General features: G+C 32.5%; 1 protein-coding gene across 2 annotated transcripts; it reads left to right on the forward strand.

The window, feature by feature from the left end:
- On the forward strand, nucleotides 1-24,465 carry LOC127720286 (uncharacterized). 2 transcript variants are annotated; one of them, XM_052226800.1, is made up of 4 exons: nucleotides 1-229; nucleotides 405-519; nucleotides 4,355-4,483; nucleotides 23,383-24,465. In XM_052226800.1, exons 2-4 carry the CDS (start codon nucleotides 468-470, stop codon nucleotides 24,264-24,266), a joined length of 1,065 nt encoding a protein of 354 aa, XP_052082760.1. In that variant the 5' UTR covers nucleotides 1-229; nucleotides 405-467; the 3' UTR covers nucleotides 24,267-24,465. The 2 variants fall into 2 exon arrangements, with proteins under 2 accessions (XP_052082760.1, XP_052082761.1); XM_052226801.1 differs by lacking the exon at nucleotides 405-519.
- Nucleotides 24,466-26,829: the final 2,364 nt, after the last annotated feature.

Here is a 26,829-nt window from a genome sequence, read left to right on the forward strand (position 1 = left end):
ATTAAACAAGTGTCGCATTTCAACAATTTCCGAAAAATCGATGTCAAAATAAGTTACCTTTAAATACTCGTTAATAAGGTAAAAAAGACGATCATATCCAAGGAAACTACAAACATAACCATCATTTTACAATACGACTATACTAGTTCTGGAAATTCCTATTCACGTTCCACATTGTATGCATATTTCTTCTTTGATTAGCGGAATAGGGATAATAACTTCAAAATGGGTAAGATATTGTTAGCATTACACTGAAAGGATAGGTGCAAAGAATAATAAAGACATTTTTCGTCATTAAATAATAAAAATTGTCGCTTAGTCAACAGATTTTCTTTATCCAAAAAAGAAATTTGTAGCTGTTTTCTATATTACACGAACGAATAGGAAATTGCTTGTCATTTCAGAAAATAGACGGTTTTCCTGAGAGTTATTTCTTGCCTTAAAGCATTGGTGTTTTTAGTTTGAAGATGGGTCTGATATACAACACATGCGTTCGAAATATAAATCTAATCACTTGCGGTAAGGAAAATAAATGTTTGTTAGAAGTGTGATCTTTTAGGCAACGCCTCAAAAAATAAAGCACTCAAAAAATTAATGAACAAAATAATTAGAGGACGACCATTTGATATTCTGGAATGGGGCAGGTTGATTATTTTTATCTAAATATCGTATTTGTGCTTAAACATTTTTCTCTATTCTTACTTTGATAATACATCTGTAAGACAAATCATTCAATGAAACGTTGAGTGTAAAAATTGTGTTTGGATGCATGCATCATATTCAATCTAATATACATCACAAAAAATCTACAAAATTAGAAATGTATATTACAATAGTATAAAGACATTCCTGTTTCCATATTGAATGCATATTTCTTCTGGAACAAATCACTAGTTTAAACCGCCTCTTGATAAGTAAATAATATCAAACAATACTTTTTGAACAACATATAGAAATATAGAAATAAGCAATCTCACTCATGTCATACAAGAAAATATTGAAACATTTAATTAATAGGTGGTGCAATATTTGTCTCTCCTGTTACCATGTTCAAAAGTAATTTTCAATTGTTTGGAAAAGGTCTGGATAAAATCTAAAGTTTGTTTTTTTATTGCCAATAAGATGGTTTTCAATAACAAAACTTCTATGAATTTTCACTCTGAGATTTGAGAGATTGCTTGTAAATTTTCCATGGTGTACTGAAAAATACCTTTTAAAATTGGTTTTCAAAGATTATGAAAATACCCACTAGCAATTCATAATTTCAGTATTTTTTCTCTTTCTAATAAATCCCAACATCAAGTTGTTTCCCTGCATATTGTTTAGCGTTTTTTGTTTTGTTTTTGGTCACAGGAACGTCCATTAACAATATATCACCATATTAAGTTCTATCCTGTCAACCATGTTACCGATAGCAGTTTTGCATTTGTGTGTGCTAAACTGCCGAGATAAATGCGTTACAAGATTTAAATTAGTTTAAATAACAATTTAACAGTTGATCTAGGAGCGGTAACAGGATAGACTTGCATTTTATGTTCGCCGATTGAATTTAATTTGTAGAAAAAAATGATACATATGATAATTAAAGAAACCGTTAGAGTCATCATACACGTTCTAAAATAGTTTGCTTTGCAAATTTCAAGGCAGTTAGAAAACAGTACACAGAATATTTGAAAGGTGTGACATTGATATGGTACGCATATAAATTACGCAAACATATTACTTAAATATATTTAATAATATAATAATAGATCTATACCGTATTTATTATTGATGTTTTGACTCGTAAATCATACAAACTTTTGTTTAAACATTTATAACTGCATTTTACATTAAAACTGAATTTTAAAAAATAGCAGATATGTACTAAAATTCGACCTTTTTTTTAAACAACCGATATGTTTCCGTAAAAAAGATCAATAGGCATTTAAATGGCTATTTGAAGTTAATAAGTAAAATGAAAAAATCAAACTGGAAATTCCTTTTTAAATGGCGAAATCAATAGCTCAAACACAACTGTCTTATTCCTGACTTGGTACAGGCATTTCCTTATGTAGAAAATGGTGGATTAATATATAGCTAGCTAAACCTCTCACTTGTATGACAGTCGCATAAAATTTCATGATATTAACGACAATGTGTGAACAAAACCAACAGACATAATAGGTAAAAATGTCAAAATACGGGGTACAGAAGCCAACATGGTATCATAATCTTAATCTTTATAAAAATAAACAAATTTGTCAACAAAGAAAACAAAATGGCATATAGACAAAGCACATAAGCAAACATGAAGGACAAGAATACAAAAAATTACCACAGTACACCAACACATTGTCGGGATGCATAAGTACCAAGCCACGCGAAAAGGATATTACCAAATATAGACTAAACAGTAAACGTTAATGATTTACAAATACAAATAAAAGAACACTATAACACGTAATTAAGATGAAAAACAACGTACCTAGAATCTATACTTCAAGACCATCATGTATTATTTGCGACGTTGATACGGAATATATATCAACAAGGTCTTGGTATCTTACGATGAGGAGTAGCATACACTAAATTGTAAAATACAACAGTCATTTCCAGTTCTTGTCAGAATCGTAACAACCATACCAGACCAGACTACCTATACCTGTTTTTTTCCTTGCTTTAATAATATTATATTACTGTGATGCAAAAAAATATCTTTATAAACTTGATCAGTCCGAGACGCCATAAACTTTCCTTAATTACCTTCACCTAGAACACTCAAACACTAAATTTGAAAGGTCAATTATGTATAGATACGTTAATATTCAATGAGCTATTTGGTAAAAGTCAGAGAATGATAAACACCACCAAAAACGAAAATGCTAAAAAATCAAACAACAAAGATGATTTATTATTAAAGGATTAAGCAATACGAATCTCATCCCATCAAAATCTACAATGAACGAGAATGCCCATGAAGAGCAAGCAGTTGCTGGTCCACTAGCAACGTCACTAGCCAACTCACTTGAGTTACAGCTCCAACCTGTATGCTACTCCACACTAGAGGCAAACTCCGTACAGTGATCGTTTCCGTTCCTGAACTATTTTCCTTTACTCCATCAGTGTAGATAGAGTAGTATGCGGATCGGGGCTGGAACTGTTGGGAGTTAGCATTAAATGTAAAGATGGGAATTGATCAACGTGTGGAGTTTGTGTTGCTAAGTTTCACGTAAAAAAACGGCAATTAATGGTATTCGTTGATGAATCATAAACCGGAGAAAGGAAATGCTTTGGTTTAAACAAAATAAAACATATCAATGGTCATCTGTGACACAATTATTCCGTAACGTCAAATGATTTATTATAAAGTAGGTTGAGCATTCATATTGAATATTTCAAATATATGTGGGTTTGTTTTTTTAACTTAGAATAATAATATCAGGCAAAAAATATCTATATGTATTTTTGTTTAATTTTTATTTCAAGTACTCTTTGTTTTCACAGATAATTAAAAATGCCGTCAATTGCATGTTAGAATTTCGCTTCTTTTTTTAACCCATCTTTAAATGTGCCCTTAATCTTGGACACCATATCCTGTCTGAGCTGAATGTTATGTACTATAACACTAGTTATTGTTTTAACTGTGTTAGATTTAACGTATGTAATACCAGGACAGGAATGCATATATATCAACCGTCTTTAATTACGGATGTATATATATATTAGAGCCTAGGTGGTCGAGTGGTCTATCGCGTCGGGCACAGTGCAAGGCGATTTGGTGCCACGATATCTCATTAGCAATAGTTCGAATCCCGGCGAGTGAAGAACAAAACATTTGCTAACGCAAATTTACAGATCTAACATTATTGGGCTGTTATTTAGACGAATTATATATAAATACATATATATATATATATATATATATATACATCAACTAATTATTTCTGTGACTGCATCTTACGATCATTTACGCTAATCTGCAACCAATTCCATCTTCATGCCTAATATATCATGTACTGTGTTACAACTCTAGATTCTACTGACGAGGAAAGGTAACACAAGGCCACCGAAAGCTGAATTCTTAGTTCAGTATAGGTGACCGAGTGGTCTGGGGCACTGGACACAGTGTAAGCGGATTGTCACGAAACATGTATCCCAATGAATGAGTTCGAATCCCGGCCAGGGAAAAACAAATATTTGCTTCCGCAAATTTGCAGATTCAACATGGTTGTGCTGATATTTATAGTAATTAAGAATATAATATGTGTTTTCAGTCGTGTATCACCTTTACTGTTAATCCAATGGATGGATCTGTCGTAGAGCTGTCACTTGTTTCGGCGCATTTATTATTTATACTGTAACTATATTACAGGTTCAGGTAATTCTAAAATGAAAAAGACTGCTCAAAGCCAAGGAACACAAACATCGATGGAATGTGAGAATCTAAAAGAAGACGTTACATCAGCTTCTGTGGTTATGTTTCCTTCTCAAAAGACAAAAAGTAAGTCACATATTGGTATTGCAAGTACCTTAAGACCGTGTATATTTACGCCAAACATTTTTCATTTTAAGCTGAAAAAATAGATTTTGCAAAATACGCTACAAATATTAAAGCTAATTGGTTTGATAAATGTAACAAAAATCTGTTGAAGTCACTTCTGAAAAATCATTTTCGTTATGACATTTGAAATTTGTAATTTTCATGAGATTACATTATTTGATTTCATGAGGATAATATAAAAAGTAATAATAAGTTTGTCTTTAAAATATTTCATCTTATCAACAGTTTGAATACATTAAAACATTCGAATCTGATTGTTTTAGAAAAAAACAAATTTCAATTTCCTTCTAAAGAACAAAATATTGAAATTGCTAACCTTAAGCATTTTTCAATTTGCCTTAAAAAATTGAAAAATGAAAAATGCTCGAACGTGGAGCATTTTTCAATTTGCCTTTAAAATTGAAAAATGAAAAATGTCCCGTATTGGTTGAATTTTCGTCTTTAGAAAATTTTCTCAAAAATGAAAATGTTTTTGTGTGGAGCATTTTTCATTTTTCAAATTTATCAAAGATATTGAAAAATAGATAATCAAATTATTTTTTCATTCATTGTTAACACTTTAGAAGTTTTGTTTTTTTATGCTTTAAATATAATACACATATGTGTATGTGTGAACCCGTATATACACATGTATTACCTTACCCCGAAAAGATAGAACAACAACGCACCAGCAAAACTACTTGATGTGGCGCAGGATTATTATGCAATTGTTATTTCCCTTGTTTAAAACCATGAATTTTATATTTCCCTATTTTGTTATTTACATTCAGGTTAACTAAATATTCTCTATATATCTGTTAAATCAAATAGATATTGGTATGTTGAATTCATTGATAAAGATATTTATTTTTACTCTCAAGTTTAGTATTTGTATCGTTGCAAGACATTTGTAAACTTCTTTTAAAAGTTAATGTACATTGAATATAAGATCTGAGCAATATGCCTGTATATAGATCAAAGCATAACTATGTCTGCTCTTAAAAACACGTATTTGTGGTAGCTATCCAAAGGAATATGCATAGTTGAAAGCAATAACAATGTGCCCTAAGCCCTCAACGACTAAATAATTTACCCGAAGCCGAGAGAGTTGACCTGAATGTAAAGTAAATAAAAAAATATTGAAACAGGAAATTTTATTAACATAAAATTTCGTACTTTCATGCACTGGCTACGGGTTTGGTGATACCCTCGGTGACAACCTAGAAAAGGTGTAAAGATAAAAACAACACATAGGAAAGCTGTTCTTTTCCCAGTCTCCCTGTATAAGGTTGGTGAATATGCCATATTCCATCTAAATACGGCTTATTGCTCCATTTCTTAACTAGATAAAATGATATAATTTTCACTGTTTTTGGTTTTTATTTACTTGGCTATTTAGATACCAATAGTGCTTTAACATTTGGCATCCATCGTCTCTGTTTACAACTAGAACAAGCTGGGGTCCACATCTCCGAATCTCAATCAAAATTACTCATGCTACATTTTGGTCCCGCGAGTTGGATGTTGAATTTTACAGCATTTTTTCTGTTTTTAACTGAAATACATTATTTTGGGAAAACTAATCAGGAATGAAGCAGACATTTAGTCAGTGCTTGGTGGAATTAGACGCGACTGTCTTCAGGAGACAAGTTTTGAAGATTTAGGTGTATAACTGTTCCTGTGGTCTTTTATTTTTATAGTATGGTTTATTTGGTAAATGTATAGTCATAATAGGTTTGATGTTGTCAAAACTGATATTGCTGATTACTTTGTTCATTTTGAGACAGATTTTCTATTATTTGGAATGAATGTGAGGTGGCATTTCAGTTAAAAATGAACGACGTTCCCTTGTCACCATCTTACGGTGTTTATATATCTCAACTTGTACGATTCGCTCGTGTATGTAACAATGTTTTAGATTTTAACGAGAGAAATTTATGTATTACTGAAAAATTATTACACTAGGGTTTTCGATATCACAAACTAGTCAAAACATTTACTAAATTTTATCATCGGTATAAGGACATCATTCGTAAATATAGCTCAACATGCAGACTTCTTATACGTTCAGGTATTTCACATCCAATTTTTTATGGAAATATTCTTTATAAAGCACAAAAATGTCAGTATTCACCTCTGAAGCTAACAAAACCTTTAAACAGACTTATTAAGAAGGGATATAGTTACGATACTGTTGTCAGGTCATTAAAGATTGCATATTTTGGCGTTAATATTGATTCATTTATAGGGTCTTTGCATCGGCACTAAACACATTTATTTAAAAACCAGTTGTTGGCATGACACGGGTTATGTTCTTCTCATATATGTTATGATGGTATGATACTAAACCCCTAACGGGAAGGATTGTGCCTGATATTCATATGATGAAGACATAATCTTTCAATCAGTTTAATTGAAGTCTGGAGCTGGCATGTCAGTTAACTGCTAGTAGTCTGTTGTTATTTATGTATTATTGTCATTTTGTTTATTTTCTTTGGTTACATCTTCTGACATCAGACTCGGACTTCTCTTGAACTGAATTTTAATGTGCGTATTGTTATGCGTTTACTTTTCTACATTGGCTAGAGGTATAGGGGGAGGGTTGAGATCTCATAAACATGTTTAACCCCGCCGCATTTTTGCGCCTGTCCCAAGTCAGGAGCCTCTAGCCTTTGTTAGTCTTGTATTATTTTTAATTTTAGTTTCTTGTGTACAATTTGGAGTTTAGTATGGCGTTCATTATCACTGAACTAGTATATATATTTGTTTAGGGGCCAGCTGAAGTACGCCTCCGGGTGCGGGAATTTCTCGCTGCATTGAAGATCTGTTGGTGACCTTCTGCTGTTGTCTGTTCTATGGTCGGGTTGTTGTCTCTTTGACACATTCCCCATTTCCATTCTCAATTTTATTCAAATGTGAAGCTAGTTTACGTTTCTCTAGATATAAGAAGATGTGGTATGAGTGCCAATGAGACAGCTCGCCTTCTAAGTCACAATTTTTAAAATGAAAACCATTATAGGTCAAAGTACGGTCTTCAACACAGAGTCTTGGTTCACACCGAACAGTAAGTTATAAGGTGTCCCCAAAATGACTAGTGTAAAACTATTCAAACGGGAAAAAAAACGGTCTAATCTATATACAGAATGAGAAACACTTATGAACCACATCTACAAACGACAACATAGAACATTAGAAGATAACAAAACCTTTAAACAGACTTATTAAGAAGGGATATAGTTACGATACTGTTGTCAGGTCATTAAAGATTGCATATTTTGGCGTTAATATTGATTCACTTAAAGGGTCTTTACATCGGAATTAAACACATTTATTTTAAAACCAGTTGTTGGCATGACACGGGTTATGTTCTTCTCTTAAATATTCTATGATTGTATAATACTGAACCCTTACCGGGAGTTGCCTGATATTCCTATGATGAAGACATAATCTTTCAATCAGTTTAATTGAGGTCTGGAGCTGGCATGTCAGTAACTGCTAGTAGTCTGTTGTTATTTATGTATCAATGCCATTTTGTTTATTTTCTTTTGTTACCTCTTCTGACATCGGACTCGGACTTCTCTTGAACTGAATTTTACTGTGCGTATTATTATGCGTTTACTTTTCTACATTGGCTAGAGGTATAGGGGGAGGGTTGAGATCTCAAAAAACATGTTTAACCCCGCCGTATGTTTGCGCCTGTCCCAAGGCAGGAGCCTCTGGCCTTTATTAGTCTTGTATTATTTTTAATTTTAGTTTTTTTGTGTTTAATTTGTTTAGTATGACGTCCATTATCACTGAACTAGTATATATATATTTGTTTAGGGGCAAGCTGAAGGACGCCTCCGGGTGTGGGAGTTTCTCGCTGCATTGAAGACCTATGGGTGACCTATTGGTGACCTATTGGTGACCTTCTGCTGTTGTCTGTTCTATAGTTGGGTTGTTGTCTCTTTGAAACATACCCCATTTCCATTGTCAATTTTAGAAAAGGATATTGTCTGTTTAAAAAAATAGAAGGTACAAAATTATTATGTCTGAACAACACTTAAATCTTATTCCGACATTACAGATGGAATTTTATTTCATGAATGAGGTCGGAGTGACTCGGTGTGCGCCTTTTCCTAAATTTCTCTTTTTTTTCTCCAGATCCCACCTTTGTTGTCCCCTTGATTTCATAACCCCAATTTTTATAATCCTATATCCAACATCCCCTTTTTGTAACCTCAACATCACCCCCTCTCTATATCCCACTTCGAGGGCTACTTGCAAGATTCATTTTGATCAAGATGAATTGTATGCCCAAAATTATCAGCCTGATATGGAACAGGATTAAAGTTTCGTGATCCCTGTTAAAAAAACAAAACCATTGTGAGTTTCTGTTTACATAACGAATATAAAATGGGAGCGGACGAGCTACAAAAAATATAATAGTATCAACAAAGAGGCAATATCGATAAATTTTTAATCAAATCATTTAAAATTTCTCAAATTACGACAAGAGTGCGCACGCTGAAATGTCTCGCCTTCTTTACTTATCATTGATATTATGTTGAGGGGGGTCGGATGGGTCCTGATCCCGAGATCCCGGGCTTAAAAACATGAAATCCCGAGGTTCCGAATTAAAAAATAAACAGCTGCGCCATGAGCGCATGATACGCCCTTCGTCTTGTGTGCAATAATCATAAATAGTTTCCGAGATACAGCGTGACATATGAAAACCCACCTTTTTTAACAAAAAACTCAATAATAACTCTAAACCAAAATTTTGAATCATCACCAAAAAGTATACAGATCTTAAGATAAATATAACTAAGAAGTGTGTAAAGTCTTAAGCAATAATCATAAATTGTTTTGGAGATACAGCGTGACATGTGATAGCCCCCCCCTTTTTTTTTTACAAAAAACTCAATATTCCTAAAATAAAATTTTGAATAAAAACCGAAAAGTATACAGATCTTAAGATTAATATAACTAATAAGTGTGTAAAGTTTATAAGCAATAATCATAAATTGATTTTGAGATATGGCGAGACATGTTAAAAACCCCATCCCCCTTTTTTACAAAATACTCAATAACTCAAAAATGAAATTTTGAATCATCACCAAAAATTATACAGAACTTCAGATAAATATAACTAAGAAGTGTGTGAAGTTTTAAGCAAGTATCATAAATCGCTTTTGAGATACGGCGCGACATTTGAAAAAAAAACACACCCCTGTTTTAGTTACAAAGTCCTGTAACTCAAAAAGTTTTAATCTTATTTTCACCAAAAAGTATACAGATCGTTTGACCATCATAAGGAACAACTGTATTAAGTTTCATGAAATTTGGATGAGTCGTTCTCAAGTTACGGTGCGACGTGTTTACGCCGGACAGACGGACAGACGGACGGACGGACGAACGGACAGACGGACGAACGGACAGACGGACGCTGGACATTTGTATACCATAATACGTCCCGTCAAAATTTTGACGGGCGTATGAAAAATTAAATCCCGACACCCTGGAATTTGAAAAAAAGAAATCCCGGATCCCGAAAGGCTCAATCCCGAAATCCCGAGCTTAAAAACACCCGATCCCGACGTCCCGAAAAAGGTCCTGCCCACCCTCTATGTTGATAGTCTTAAATATAAAGCTTAACTACAACTATTACATAATGTACACCATACAATAAATCACTAAGTATAGTTGACCTATTGCTAATAGTTTCTAAGAAACAGACTTAACCGAGAAAACTAAACACTGACTAATGAACCATAAAATTAAGGTCAATGATCTGAACCATGGCAGGCAGAATAGTACAGCTAACAATTCTTCCATACAGCAAATATAGTTAACCTATTGCTTATAGTTCAAGAAAATCAGACCAAAACTAATAAACTGAACACTGAGCAATGAACAGTGAAAATGAGGTCAAGGCCAAATAAAACCTGCCAGACTGACATGCACATCATAAAATATTTCCATACACCAAATAAAGGTGACATATTACATATAGTGTTAGAAAAAAAAGACCAAATATCAAAAACTTAACTTTGACCACGGCCGGAACCATGAAATTTGGTCAAAGTCTGATGAGCACAACCATGCTTGACACATCTATACCATTTCCTCTATTGTTCAATAAAATATCGTCATTTGATCTCGATGGATCAGCCAACGCGTTGTGACTCAGTTTAGATTAGTTGATCCGACATGTCTACTGGATCAGTATTCGTATCAGAGGCTCCTCTGATTCTACCTCTATTCCTACCATCATGCCCACTAGTTCTGGTAGATTTTGGTGGTATACCTGTGTTGTTTTCGAGAATTCTACGTATTAATGACAATTAGAAGGAATTAAATGGAACAGTATTTATATGGAACATGATGTTGACGTTATTGACGAGAGCGTAGTTAGATCACGGTATGAAAGTGGAAAGGTCGTAGACTGATCGATGTAAGAGCGTTCTATAATCGCAGAAGAAGCGTGTTAAGATCGTGTTGCAATCGGATAAATCGTGCATGTATTGTCGTTATGAAAACGTGATTAGCGTAAGAAGAAAAAATTCCACAACTGTACAACATCAAATCAGAAATAATTATAAAAAACAAAAGGGTACTTAGTTTAATAGATATAAACTAGTCACCATAGTTTCATCATAAACTGCTTAAAGCATTTTTTATTTATTATCCGAAAAACTGAAAAAAAGCCTCATTTTTTTTATGAATAAGACTGCATAACTCCAAAAATGTAAAAGTTTCATAAAAGTTGGTAAAAGTGTTTTTGAGTTATAAATAATTGTCCAAAAACTGGAAAAATTCCCCTTTTTTCAATATAAAAATTCATAACTGAAAAACGTAAAATCTGAAATTCATAAAAATTGAAAGGTAGCTTAAGTCAACAGATATAAACAATTCACCAAAGTTTCATAAAATTTTGTGAAAGTGTTTATGAGTGATTGTCCGAAAACTGGAAAATCCCCCCTTTTTTAAGTATAAAATTTCATGACACGGAAACGTAAAATCTGAAATTTATAAAAATCGAAAGGGAACATACGTCAATAGATATAAACAATTCACCAAAGTTTCATTTAAGTTGATGGAAGCATTTTTGAATTATTGTCCTAAAACTGGAAAATCCCCCTTTTTTTAAGTATAAAATGTCATAACATGGAAACGAAAATTTTGAAATTTATAAAAATCGAAAGGGAGCTTACGTCAATAGATATAAACAATTCAACAAAGTTTCATAAAAGTTGGTGAAAGCGTTTTTTATTAATTGTCCGAAGTGTGGACGACGGACGGACGGACGGACGGACGGACAACGGTATACCATAATATTTCCCGTCTTAGACTGGCGTATAAAAACCAAGAAAAACAAGTTATAAAAAAGGCTAAACACATAGTACAGATACAAGCGAGCTCGAAGTTTGTGATAGTTAGTTTAAAGCGAATAACAACCTATAAACCATCATGTGTCTGTGCCTACAAAATCAGTCAGTACAATTGCAATGGATTTTGACCAAAAAAAATACTGTAATTTTATTATCGACACCTGTTACGATTATAAATCAATTATGTATCAAATGTATCGACAGTTAATTTTTTTGTCAATTTTTTTCTGTAAGTTAGTATTCTCAGCAGAATCTCTATTAAAACTATGGCTTTATAATTCTCTTCATACCTTTTATCTATTACATCGCAACACGACGATTTGATATATACTGAAATGAACAGAAAAAGATGTCGCTTACACGGCAGCGAAATAACAACCCAAATAAACACATAACCAAAAGTCTCTTGCGAAGCACTTATATTGTATTCAATAGAAGACAGGTGTCTCTATACATACATTATGTCAACTTCCGAATCGTTTGAAAAGTATGATATACCTTAAGCAACTATCAAGTTATTTTTGAAAGTCACACTGGAAGTACATTCGCTTGCACAAACTACTTATAAATAAGTTAAGTACTATAATAGAATAAAAAAGAAGAAGCTGGTAGCCTTAGTTCGTTTTGTATATATTTTTTTTATTTACGTTTATTAATATGTTTCGGAATTTAATGTGACGTCTTTTTTCGATGAACTAGTACACATTTGTGTAAAGGGTCCAACTGGAGCACGACTTCCGGATTTTCTCGCTGTATTGAAGACCCACTAGTGGCCTTGGGCTGTTTTTGCTTTTTGGTCGGGTTGTTGTCTCTTTGTCCAATTCTCTTTCCTATTCTGACAACAGAAAGGAAAGTTTGATTTTTATTTATAATTCAAGGGAAAGCAATTAGTATGAAGCAGTTGATTTTACCCTACAGTGGTTAAAGTTCCATAACTCTTAAATATTGTCACATAAAAAGGAGAGTAATGACTGCTATGCTACCAAGTATATGAACTTTCTGCCATTTACATTAAGTTAAACCTTGCACAATTATATTTCCGTAAGCGTATTACAAAATGATATGAAACAATATTCCAAAACATCGTTCCCTGCAGAGAAATAATAATTATAAAAAAGGACCATTATATCACGGCCGACACTCGGCTAACCGAGAGATTGGTCGGTTAATCTTTATTGAGTATGCGGCTATATGGGCGGTTGGTCTGTTAATCGGGTCGGTTATACGTCTGTTAAGAGTAAAACGCACAATTTAAATGTTCAACTCTGTTAAATATACAGATTTTTGGCATAATATAAGAACCAAATAAAAAAAAGAAAAGTGTCTGACAAAATGATATCTATCATAGAACATTTTCCACCTGTAAAAACATTTCATAGTCTGCGCAAACTTCAGTAAAGCTAAAAGGCGTCGCGCAAGTATGTGGTATTTATGCTTATACGCATAGCAATTGTTTTAATAAAAGGCGAAAAAAACAATTTTAGATATCATTTAAAGGACACAAAATAGTACTTTGGTTCTAGAAAATAAATTGACATTAGTAAATATTTTATTATTGTAATATAACGTGAGTAATACCACGTTTTAGTGACTATTAGGGGAATAAAGTCTGTTAATGGGTTGGACAATTAAAATTGTGTCAGTTAAGAGTTATTTAGTCACGACAATAGTTTTGGTACCTTTATAATTTCCCATTAAAAAAGTTAAGAATGAGATGTACTTGAGTAAAAAAAAATGACAATACGGTGCAACAGTATCCTTGTAGTAAGAGCATTTTTATTTTGACTTTCTTTGCATTTTATTGAAAGGTGTGTCACTGCAATATAGCGTGATATGGATTGGCCGCTGGAATATGCATGAATTTATTATTTACGTTTTCAATCAGCCTTAATTTTTGTGTCTGTTCAAAGAAGCACGTTCAAAAATCCGACTGAAAGTGTCTGTCTTATACAACACCGGGTACATATAACGTGTTGTCGTTCTCATATGGACATGATATTTGCCACTGGACGTTAAAACCTAATTCGCAGCATCATCCAATTGGTTCTTTTGTTCTATTACTTAATCATATGTTGTTTACAAAACATTCTAAAGAAGTAAATGGAAAGAAGCGAATGCAGCTACATTTGATTATCTTAAGTTTTAATTCATTTTATTCCGTTTAGTTCCTTTCTACATAAGTGCAGAGGAGAACTGCAGTTGTGCGCTTGTAAAATTCTAGCATTTGTCATCAATTTGAGTACATCGCAATCCGTTATTGTTTCATCCACCCCCTCCCCCTGAAATTTTGTTTTGTTTGCACTTAACAATATTTACTGAGCTATCAGATTCAGCGGTTGACAGGAGGCCAATGTTTATCGGACTCCAGTCTCAAATAACATAAAGTGATATACAGTAAAAAAATTGCAAAGCATCTATATAGATATCGTTGTCTATACTATTAATTTAAAAATAAGGAGATGTGGAATAAATGGCAAAATTGTTTTAACAATCATCTTGGAGGGTCTAAATAGTAAAAAGAGGTGTTTCATGTCTGTATTCTTAAACAATTGTTATTTTTCTCTCTTTTTTAGCAATGCATCACTCTCTACTGTCCTTATCTATTCTTCTATATTCTGCGTCTCCATTCAGATTCTCGTGTATACCATGAGGGTCCGGATTGGGGGTGTTGTTTATTTCTGTATTCTTTAAATTGTTATGTCACTTTTCTCTACATTTTATTTATTTTTCTCATTATTCTTTCTCTATTCTTTATATTTTAGCATCCCAATATATTTTACTTACTGATGTTTAGTTACATTACGACGTTTATCTCTGATATAAAAAAGCAGATGTGGTATGATTGCCAATGAGACAACTCTCCACAAGAGACCAAAATGACACAGAAATTAACAACAATAGGTCACCGTACGGCCTTCAACAATGAGCAAAGCCCATACCGCATAGTCTGCTATAAAAGGCACCGAAATGACAATGTAAAACAATTCAAACGAGAAAACTAACGGACTTATTTATATATAAAAAAAAAGAACGAAAAACAAATATGTAACACATAAACAAACGACAACCACTGATTTACAGGCTCCTGACTTGGGACAGGCACATACATACATAATGTGGCGGGGCTAAACATGTTAGCGGGATCCCAACCCTCCCCTAACCTGGGACAGTGGTATACATGTAACAGTACAACATAAGAACGAACTATAAAAATGATGTATATACTGGTTACCAATGTAGATGACAAGTTGGTGTCATTCATAACAACGAAACAGAATTCACATGATATATGCGACCATTATTGAATGAAATTAATATTACTTTAATATTACACTTTTTGAAACCATTTTTATCAATTTCCAATTTCCATTGTCTAAATTTATGTTGCATTGTTCATGTGTTGTTTCCGTATATTTTAGCCACTCGTCTTGAGCCTACCCATTTGATCCGATAACTCCCCATAAAGCAATCAAATTATATTTTCATTGCCATTCATAACTCTTAACAGACCAAATAACAGACCGGGTTTTATACATCCGACCCATTAACAGACCAGGTTTTTAATAAAAATTGATTAATATCACCAAAATACAGATTTTCGTGTAGATTTTTCACACAATGATATTAATATGGTTAACAAACGTAATGCCTGTCTTTTTTCGATGTTCAAAATATTGCATGCAAGTAAATTCAGCCAAGTTGTCATTTTGTGTACATTTTGTGTGTTAAATGTGTATAAATTTATTGATGAGTAACCCGCCTTTTCATTTTATTGATTGTTTATCGAAGCTAGAAAAAAAATAATTACACCACTGGATTCAGTACATTGAATTGTTTTGTCAGACATGAATACTTTTTATGATAAAAAATATATTTAAAAAGTTATACAATGAAACATACTGAACTTGCAAGTATTTTCTCGATAACACCTGATTAACAGACTTTAGCCAACCCAATTAACAGACCAACCGCCGATATAGCCGCATACTCAATATAGATTAACCGACCAATCTCTCGGTTAGCCGAGTGGCGGTCGGGTATATACGTTTGTTACAAATAGTTAAGAGCTGATTTGATTGATTGTTGGTTGCTAAACAAATACTAGGTAGAGGAAGCGAAATAAACTAAATTATAACTTTTAGTCTGTTATCATCATTATTATAGGAAACCTAAAAATCGAAACAATAAGAGAAACGGGAAAAAACACGGTCAAGATTTTAATAAAACGATGAAAAAATAAGTTATGACTGACAGCAAATTGAATAAGAACCACAACTGTAATACATTCATACAAATGAATAGCTTGGGATACTAGTAGACAGGTACAGAAAAAGAAAGTTACTGTTTTAGAATGTTTGTAGGGTTCAAGTCCCTGTCATGCCATTTAGGAGTAGTAAAGAACGATACTAAGATAATGATATATAAGAAGAAAGCGACATGACTCACTAGAAGACGATTTTTACACACACACACACACACACACACACACACACACACACACACGAAACTTGTACAATGACAAAAGATTTATCTATTTTAAAATATCAACTTTTTATTTACCTTTCTTTTGACTAGCAAACAAAAATTAAGGCTATTCAAAAGAGATGTTTTATGTCCCGAATAAAACGCAAAATCTATGACCGATCATGGTAACCGTCACGAAAGCAGAAGGAATGTAGGATGAAAAACTTCAATCAAATAGTTTGGGGTGGGAGAGGGGGAGGGGGTGTAAAATTGCTGCGAGTTTTGTTTATCCAAAATCGATTTTACATATATCCATATTTTACAATCATTTTTCCCAAATTAAGTTAAGAAAACGGGAGGGGGGGGGGGGGGGGGGGGTGTCAGTGAAAAAACTATGTGAATTAAGTTTTTTATCCTACATTGAACTTTTGATGTCGTCCCTTACTTCTTGGCTTTGTGAAAGCGTCGGCGATGTGCATAATACGCTGTCATCATTGCAGAAGTTGAAACACTATGTATTTCCGTTGGTGACCTACATGTAGATGAATGTCCTAATAAAACTATAAAAGGTAGCATTCATATTTCAATTTAAAAGGAATAAATGAGGAAGTAAAACAAAAAAATCAATAAATCTGAAATCAGGGGCTTCGAGTAGAGGATAGATTATGTAAATTATGCATCACTGAAGTTGAAGATGAAATTCTTTTCTTCTTCAGTGTCCAGTTTTAGAAAATAAAAGATCTGAATATATAAATAACTTTTAAAGCCCCCAAATAAATCATTATTACTATGGTTAATGTCATCTGAGGATAATGTATGATTAAAAAAGTAAGTTTATTATTGTGTACTTTATTCAAAGAGAGAAATTTAATTCTAGATACAGTTTAGTCACCGGTAGTTTGTCCATCTACTAGTATATTATATTGTAAAACAATATATATCATGTATATTATTCCTGTAGAAATTATTCTGGTGAAAAAGACTTGATTTTGTTTAATTTTTAAATAATCAATGTAATCAATATGTAATCACTTGTATGAAATTGATCTTAATTGCACTGCTAAAATTATTGGGCGTCATAATTAGCAATAAAAAAACTTTGTATTGTATTGTATTGTATTGTATTGTATTGTATTGTATTGTATTGTATTGGTTTACATGTTACATCTTAAAAATATTGTGTGATTTGGAGAGTGATATGAACGCCGGGGTTTCATCACTTAACCATCAGAGAAGAAGGAACAAGAGGTTTGAATCATCACAAACTTAAGTAACAAAACCAAGCATATAATTGTGAAATGAATTATTTCCTATACCTGCACATATGCGGATCCAGGGGGGGGGGGGCTGGGGGGGGGGGGGGGTCTGGGGGGCGGGGGCGCCCTCCTTTTGTGGGGAAAATTTGGTTGATTATATAGGGAATCACTGAAGCATGACTGGAGCGGCCTCCCTTAGGTCAGTCAGTGCCCCCTCCCTCCTTTATGAAAAGTTCTGGATCCGATGCTTTACCAACTCTAGCCTCAGACACGTTGATTCCTTTGCTTGATAAATGGCCTGTCATCATTTTCAGACCGTATGTGGGTCCAACCTGAAAATAACACACACTATGCGCACATCATATTTTAAATGTAACTACTAGTATATGTTCCATGTACATGATGTATATGGTTCGGAATACGTTTGTGTCGATCTGTGTCAATCTGTTGTTTTTTTTTTTTTTTTACTTTTTTTTTTATTTCAAAAGAAAATTGTCACCGACTGAGACCCATTTTTTGTGTCGACATATTTGTCCTATAATACTCGTTTTGCTTTCACATATTAAAGAGGGGCCTGATTGGGGGGGGGGGGGGGTCTCATCACGATTCACGAGTTGATTTTTTTGTCAAACACGATTCACAGAAAATAAATTTCCATGATCACGGATCACGAAAATATAAAAAAAAAATCTGTAGAAAAACGGATCACGATAGCGAAAATGCGCCGATCACGAAGAACGAAAATAACCCATCAGGCCCCTCATTAAAGATGTAAAATCATATTGAATAAAAGGTAATAGAATGTACATAAAACAGAACTTCATGGGAACTGTTTTATGTTTGTTGAAATACTATTCACATAATTATGATATATTCTTTGCTACATTTTTTTTTCGGTAAAAACAAAAATAAGAAGTCATTCATCCTTCGAAATATACATTTACCACACATACATGCATGCAAGTTACTTTCATATTTTCTTTTATAGGATGATGCTTATTTGATATTCTGTGACAGAGAGTTGTGATATTATAAGCTTGGGAAAAACAAGTTTGCATTAAACAGATTCAAAATTAGAAAATGCTGTACAATGCAGAAAAATACAAATTTGAAAACAAATACTAGCGCAGTGATCAGTATAATATAACATCTACACCCATCCCTCCCCACCCCACTCCACCCGCGAACCCTCCTCCTTGAACATGTACAGAAACTAACATGGACAATATCTTATATTCTAATATTTTCCCTTCTTTTCTAACATGCTTTACACATTCAGCCACGATATGGTTTAATGCTCCTTCGTCTTCTCCGCATCGCCTAGTAATTCCATTTTTAGAACAAAAACGGCTTATTGTTCGCGCTGATACATGCTTGATTCCTAAAGAAGTCAAGTGTTGAGAAATGTATTGGTGTGTTCTTCCGTCAAGTATCATTTGTTGAATCAAACATCGATGGTCTAAAAGTTCTTCCATTCTTACAACATGTACATGTATGTGAACAAGTGACTTCTTCACTTCGAGAGAACTAAATTAAAGATTTCAACCCCGACAATTCAAAGAAAGAAAAGACAAAGATAAACAAAAGTCAGATAGATAGACAGATAGATAGAAACAATGAATGACAGATTGATAGATCGAAAGATAGATATAAACATGTAGCTACAAAGACAGCTAGATATATAGATAAAACGAAAGAATGATTTTTTGTGGTCATTATCGTACTTGTCAGTGTACCATTCTTGTTCGGAATTTGTTGATACCACACATAGTTCACACACACACACACACACCTTAAAAGGATCTTCAAGATATTGCGCTTAAAACAAGAAAAAAGAAAACGGAAATAGTAAAACATTTAATAAAAAGTGTCAACAATTTAAACATATAAAACGCCTATATTGAAACAAATTACATTTCATTCTCATTATTAGACATTTAAATAGTGAAAATTTTTCAAATTTGAATATTGCACAGCAAAATGAAAAATGAAAAATTGGAACATTTTCATTTTTCAATATCAAACGTCAAATTGAAAAATGCTCCACGTTGGAGCATTTTTCATTATTGTTAGTTGAATTGAAAAAATGCTCCACGTTAGAGCATTTTTCATTTTTCAATATTGTAAGTGAAATTGAAAAATGCTAAAGGTCAGCAAAATCATTTTTAACACAAACTTATTGATATTTGCTTCAATATCTTCGTGAAATCAAAAATATAATTTCATGAAAATAACAATTTTCAAATCTCATAGAGAAAATGGTTTTTCGAAAGTGACTTCAATAGATTTTTGTTACATTTTTCAAACCACCTACCTTTAAAAGTTGCAGAACAATTTGTAAAATCTATTTTTCATCTTAAAATGAAAAATGGTTGGCGTGAATGTACACGGACGACCTTAATTGTCAATGCAAACAAGAACGGAGTTCTCCGTGGGTCCGTGTATATTTGCGTCCATTCGTTTTTCATTTTGAAATATCAAAAACAAAAAACAAAAACGAGAGTGTTTTCATTTTTCGTTTTTGATTTCTCAAAAACCAAAACGAAAAACAAAAGTGTTTTCATTTTTCGTTTTTGATTTCTCTAAAACCAAAACGGAAAACGAAAGTGTTTTCATTTTACGTTTTTGATTTCTCTAAAACCAAAACGGAAAACGAAAGTGTTTTCATTTTTTTTGTTTTTGATTTCTCTAAAACCAAAATGAAAACCCAAAGTGTTTCCGTTTTTCGTTTTTGATTTCACTAAACAAGAATTTTGTATTTAATTTTGATTATTTCTCGTTTTATAATGTAAAATGTTTTCCTTTCTTGTTTCACAGTCATTGATAGTAAATAATGCCAATGTAAACACCCCGGTGTTCTTTCAACATAATGTAGACAAAATAGACCGCCTGACTTATGAATTGAACTACGGTGATAAATGAATCAAAGCCTTTCAAATTACCTTGTTTATATCTTTAATAAAAAATAAATTATTATACTTAAATATTAAACGAATCATAAATTTAAATTGTACAATATAATATTATATAAAGATGGTACAAATAAATAGATTGATTACAACATCACATTAACAAGGGAGGTTACTACTTTTTAAAACTTATAAGAAAACTACCCCGGTCGTTAAAGTGTACATGCACAGTCACTGTGGTTATCAGATCTTTATTCGAAGATAATGTCGACGGATGCAAAAGACTTTATCAATCTGAACAATAAGGGTGCGTGATCTTTACTTTTAAATTTTGAACGGTTGATCTCAGATGATTAGAATTCATAACCTAGGTCTATTATACGAACATTCAGGACGATAATGTGTTTTCCTTGATCAATTGATTGAAAAACAAATTTCCGCAATTTCACAATTCAAACCGGGATTAGCATTCAATCATTTTGCCATTCGGAGCCTACTCGGTATTAATCTTGCTTATTTTTGAAAGCTATATGGTGACCTTAACTAGAGCCTGGGTGTACGGAATAGAGAATAGTGGGCAAAAAATATAAATAATAGAGACAATGGACCAAGAAATAAAAAAAAATAGAATAATGAGGCGTTAAAATATAAAAAGAATAGAATAATTGGCAAAAAGTATAAAGAAATAAACATGATAAAGAATAGAAAAAAATGGCCTGAAACACTGATTAAAGAATAGAGAAAAATGAAATAGAATATCAAAGAATATAGAAATGAAGAAATACGCATCAAGACCATCATACTAGTTGCCTAAACCAACGTTATTTTGTCTCCGGTAGAATGTTATTGGTTTTCATACGTTTTCTTTTTATTTCTATGCCTATCAATTAAGACATGAACTTTCATAGTTTGCCAGCTTATTACATTAAAAAAAAGACTAAGCCGAACATCACTCTGGATTTTTTCTCAAGTAGACCTCAGCTACCCAACTTCCCTTTGCACCTAGTATTGCCGTGGATTTTTTTTTATTAACATTTCGGTAATGGTGTGGTAGGGTAGGTAGCTGAGGTCCACTTGAGAAAAAATCCAGAGTGATGTTCGGCTTAGTCTTTTTTTATAATGTAGTAAGCTGGCAAATTATGAAAGCTCACGTCTTAATTGATAGGCATAGAAATAAAAAGAAAACGTGTGATAACCAATAACAATCCACCGGAGAAAAAATAACGTTGGTTTAGGCAACTATGATGATGGTCTGGATACGGGGTTCTTCATTTCTGTATTCTTTGATATTCTATGCCGGTTTTCTCTATTCTTTAATCAGTGTTTCATGCCATTTTTCTCTATTCTTTATTTCTTTATACTTTTTGCCAATTATTCTGTTCTCTTTATATTTTAACACCTCATTATTCTAATTTTTTTTTTATTTCTTGGTCCATTGTCTCTATTATTCATATTTTTTGCCCACTATTCTCTATTCCGTAAACCCCTATCCACACCCAGGCTCTAGTTAAGGTCACCATATAGCTTTCAAAAAATAAGCAAAACTAATCATTACCGAGTAGGCTCCGAATGGCAAAATGATTGAATGCTAATCCCGGTTTGAATTGTGAAATTGCGGAAATTTGTTTTTCAATCAATTGATCAAGCAAAACACATTATCGTCCTGAATGTTCGTATAATGGACCTTGGTCATGAATTCTAATCATCTGATATCAACCTTTCTAAATTTAAAAGTAAAGATCACGCACCCTTATTGTTCAGATGAGTTGATAAAGTCTTTTGCATCCGTCGACATTATCTTCGATTAAAGATCTGATAACCACAGTGACTGTGCATGTACACTTTAACGACCGGGGTAGTTTTCTTATAAGTTTTAAAAAGTAGTAACCTCCCTTGTTACTGTGATGTTGTAATCAATCTATTTATTTGTACCATCTTTATATAATATTATATTGTACAATTTAAGTTTATGATTCGTTTAATATTTAAATATAATAATTTATTTTTTATTAAAGATATAAACAAGGTAATTTGAAAGGCTTTGATTCATTTATCACCGTAGTTCAATTCATAAGTCAGGCGGTCTATTTTGTCTACATTATGTTGAAAGAACACCGGGGTGTTTACATTGGCATTATTTACTATCAATGACTGTGAAACAAGAAAGGAAAACATTGTACATTATAAAACGAGAAATGATTAAAATTAAATACAAAATTCTTGTTTAGTGAAATCAAAAACGAAAAACGGAAACACTTTAGATTTTCATTTTGGTTTTAGAGAAATCAAAAACAAAAAATGAAAACACTTTCGTTTTCCGTTTTGGTTTTAGAGAAATCAAAAACGAAAAATGAAAACACTTTTGTTTTTCGTTTTGGTTTTTGAGAAATCAAAAACGAAAAATGAAAACACTCTCGTTTTTTGTTTTTTGTTTTTGATATTTCAAAATGAAATACGAATGGACGCAAATATACACGGACCTCCGTGGCCATCTCGATTGAAAATTGGCATACTTTTACCTGAGATTTTTTGTTATTCTCAAAATCTCTGATTTATGAATTGAATAATCACTAAATGAGTTGTCAGTTGTTAATAATGTATATGTCATACCGTTATTCCATTTTGATATCTTATAAACTTGTTGCGATATCTTATGAATTAAATAACATATATATTTTAATACTTTATAAGATATCTTATGTAGTTAGATATATATCTTATTCTGGTTATGATATGAGGTATCGTATTTAGATATATAAATAGCACGTACATTTTAAAAGATGTCTTATGAATTTATATATATATTTATAATGATTTTACCGAAACATTTCATAAAGAATTGATTTGATACTTTTCAGATGTTAACGTTCAAAAGGAAACGCAACAGCAATCTCAAGAAAGTACAGAGAACGTGCAGAGCCAAGTTGCTGTCATTTGTCAATACGAGATACATGGAATCAATGCAAATGATATTTTTAAATATATCGTCACGACATTTGGTGGAGGTTGCACTTTTGAAAAGTTTTTTATCCGGTGCAAGTTCTTTCCTGAAAAAGCCAATATCTCTTTGTGGTTTGAAAAGCATACTTCGAAATTTCGTATTTTCAAAGATATGAGCAAGTTAGTTTATATTTTGCCGTATCTTGAGAACAGTAGCGTTTGCTTCCATTATAATAATGTTCACGAACCAGGGGTTTGTAAAGAAGCAAATTGTACGCATTTCCACATTTGTCGACGGTCAGTTAGAAATAACGCTTGTACATATAAAAAGTGTACATTAGCTCATGATTTTACAAACGAACACAATTTAAAACTTAAAAAGCAACTTGAACTGGATACTTTACAAGATAATCACATAAAAAATGTTTTAAATAGTCGCTATCCTGCTATTTGCAAGACATATTATTTTGCCCAAGGACATTGCAGATTAGGTGTGAAGAAATGTCCTCACTTGCATTTTTGCGGATTATACAAATTTGGAAATTGCAAAGAACCTTGTAAACTCAACTTGAGTCATAATCTGCACACTGAACATAATGGATGGGTGCTTAACGCATTCGAAATGCGTCACTGGCCGGAGGAAAAAATAAAGAAAAAAGTGTATGTCCCATCAAAGACAAGTCAAGATTCTGATAGCAGCAGTTCCAATGAAAAACCTCGCAATGGAAGAAATGTTGGGGTTATCGATGCTGAAGATTCAGATTGCGATGAATTTCACAAAGGAAGTGATTTTGTTGAATAATTGATTGCCACTTTAATGGTAAATCGGATTCCAAGAGAGTTTATAAAAGTTTTTGGCTATAACATTGACATAGATCTTTAAAAGTAAAACAAAATAGCAACATTCATTTGTTATACAAAAAGTAAATAGATATGATGTGTTTAGACAATAAATATTACATGTGTACAATAAATTCAAAATAAAACTTTTCAGAACGTGATATTCGCACTGGCTAGGTATAAACTGGAAGCTTTTAGTATGAGTATAATGCGTTGTTGAGTCGACTGACCTATATCAAACATATAGACACATGAATGTCATGTGCAAATCCTCATTCTTATACCTTTATCAATTTGAAAATCAAAATGCTATAATGCAATGTCTATTTTCTTTTTTCTTTATTCAAAAAATGCATAGGATCCCATGTTATATGGTGCAATATCCTCCTATCATCGCGATTTGTGCTTAGTGCTATAAATAAATTGTTACAATAACTGTGAAACATAAATTAAAAGAAAACATATCTAGTAGGAATACAAAATAAGGAATCGAACGATATAGAATTATGCGAAACACTTAGTTTTTATTTTTCTTCTAAATTCCGTTTTGAATTTGTTCTTAAACTATATATTTGATTTTGCCTTACAGCTATTTTGATTCGAACCGCACAAATTTGTATGATGTTGACAAAACCCGCGTCTGCCGTTACTTTTTATGCCTTTTATCTTAAATGAATTTATGCCATGTTGGGACAAAAAAAAAACATACACTACACGATAAACCTCAAACCATAACACTAAAACTATCAATTGAGAAACAAGCCCCCAACAAAACTGAAGAAAAACTTAGGGGCTACAGAAAGGTAAGAAATTCTTGCACCTCCAGCGACATATGTCTTGTTAACCAGTTTTGGTAATCCGTGACACTTGTTTTCTCATGTAAAAATTCAATGAAATGTCATAAGACATCATGCCTTATGTCCACTCTATGATGTTACATTTTATATATTTGATATATTGCACCAATATATGCAGTATTATTATTTAGATTTGTAACAATAAATCATAAGCGGTTTGAAAGATTTGAATAAAAACTAAAAACAGTTTAAATAAAAATAACACTATAAATTTATTGGTGATCAAAATTTAAACAAAGATGCAAGCGATAGAAACAACACAGAAGTTAAAATATAAATTTCATAATACAATTTAAAATGTTATGGTGGCTCCCTAGTAGCTAAGAAAATGAAAACAACACGTTATAAATGTCATTCGTTCGAAGCGCTTTCCTGGATTTACCTTCATCAGGAACGCTCAAAGCCAAATATTGGAAAGCCAAGGATGTATAAGGATCGAAAACGTCGAAGAGCTATCAACCAAAAAGGACTTAAAAAATACCCAAATCTATCTAAGGCCAACTTTGCCTGAGGGAGTTGAATTCTGCATAATTTCAAAATTTATAAACGGTCAATTTTAGATAATTTGTTATAAATCATGTCAGTATCGAAGTACTGACTACTGAGCTGATGCTACCCTTGGAGACTGATAGTCCACCAGCTGAGGTATCGACTCACTGCTGCAATAAATGAAAACAAGATGTGTTGTTAACGACGATTGAAAAACGGTTAAAAGTCGTACCAAATTTTAACCCCTAATACAAAACTCATCAAAGATCATAAAATTTCATCAAAGATTCTAGGCTTATAATTTTGTATGCCAGACGCGAGTTTCGTCTACATAACACAGGACCAGGACAAGATTACGAAATGTGGTAATTAGAACTTAATTTGGTCATACGTGACACTTATTTTCCGTAACTATCAATGAAGTCACGATTGCTTATGCAAAGTATTCTTTGAAATGACTTCACCTTTAACATTAAGAACCATTTAATTGTTTCAATATGAGCCAAAAGGAACTGATTGATATATGTCCATGCTATAACCCAAAATACACAAAAGTAAAAGCCATTTTGGGGTCAACTCATGGTCTTCAAAAACAGACAGCTATTGAAATTAAAAGACATTTATTTTTCGAGATTAATAGAAAGGCTTATATTTGTACCTGCAGGCTGGAAATTTTATACTTTCTTATTAATGTCTTGTCGTGCAATGTTGAAAGTCCTGAAAGCCTGAAGGGAAAGTGACAACATCGAGATCTTCCGAAACCAGTTTTCTGACCGTCATCTATTCATTCTATTTTCAAATCGATAAAACTATCGGTAAATAAATGTCTTTTAATTTAGATAGCTATCTGTATTTATGCACTTTTGAACGGTTGAATTATCGTGTAATAAATATTTGTTAAGAACCTATCAGCTGTTTATCTATAAATATTAACCTATGCCTTTCTACTTTCACTTCTGTTTTTAATGAGCCTGTAAACCATCACAAGGAAGTCACTAAATTGTATTCAACTATATTCATTTTTACAAAGCAAATAGAGTACTTTTCATAGTGAAACAAATTTTGTTATGATTTTCTGAAAATCTGTACGAAATGTAATACCGTTTAATATGTATGTCAATCTATACAGTGTTAAATGTGTCATTCACTGAATAAGAATGAACAAGAATTTTTTTTTTA

This window comes from Mytilus californianus, unplaced genomic scaffold, assembly GCF_021869535.1.
Source record: "Mytilus californianus isolate M0D057914Y unplaced genomic scaffold, xbMytCali1.0.p SCAF_11, whole genome shotgun sequence".
NCBI lineage: Eukaryota > Metazoa > Mollusca > Bivalvia > Mytilida > Mytilidae > Mytilus > Mytilus californianus.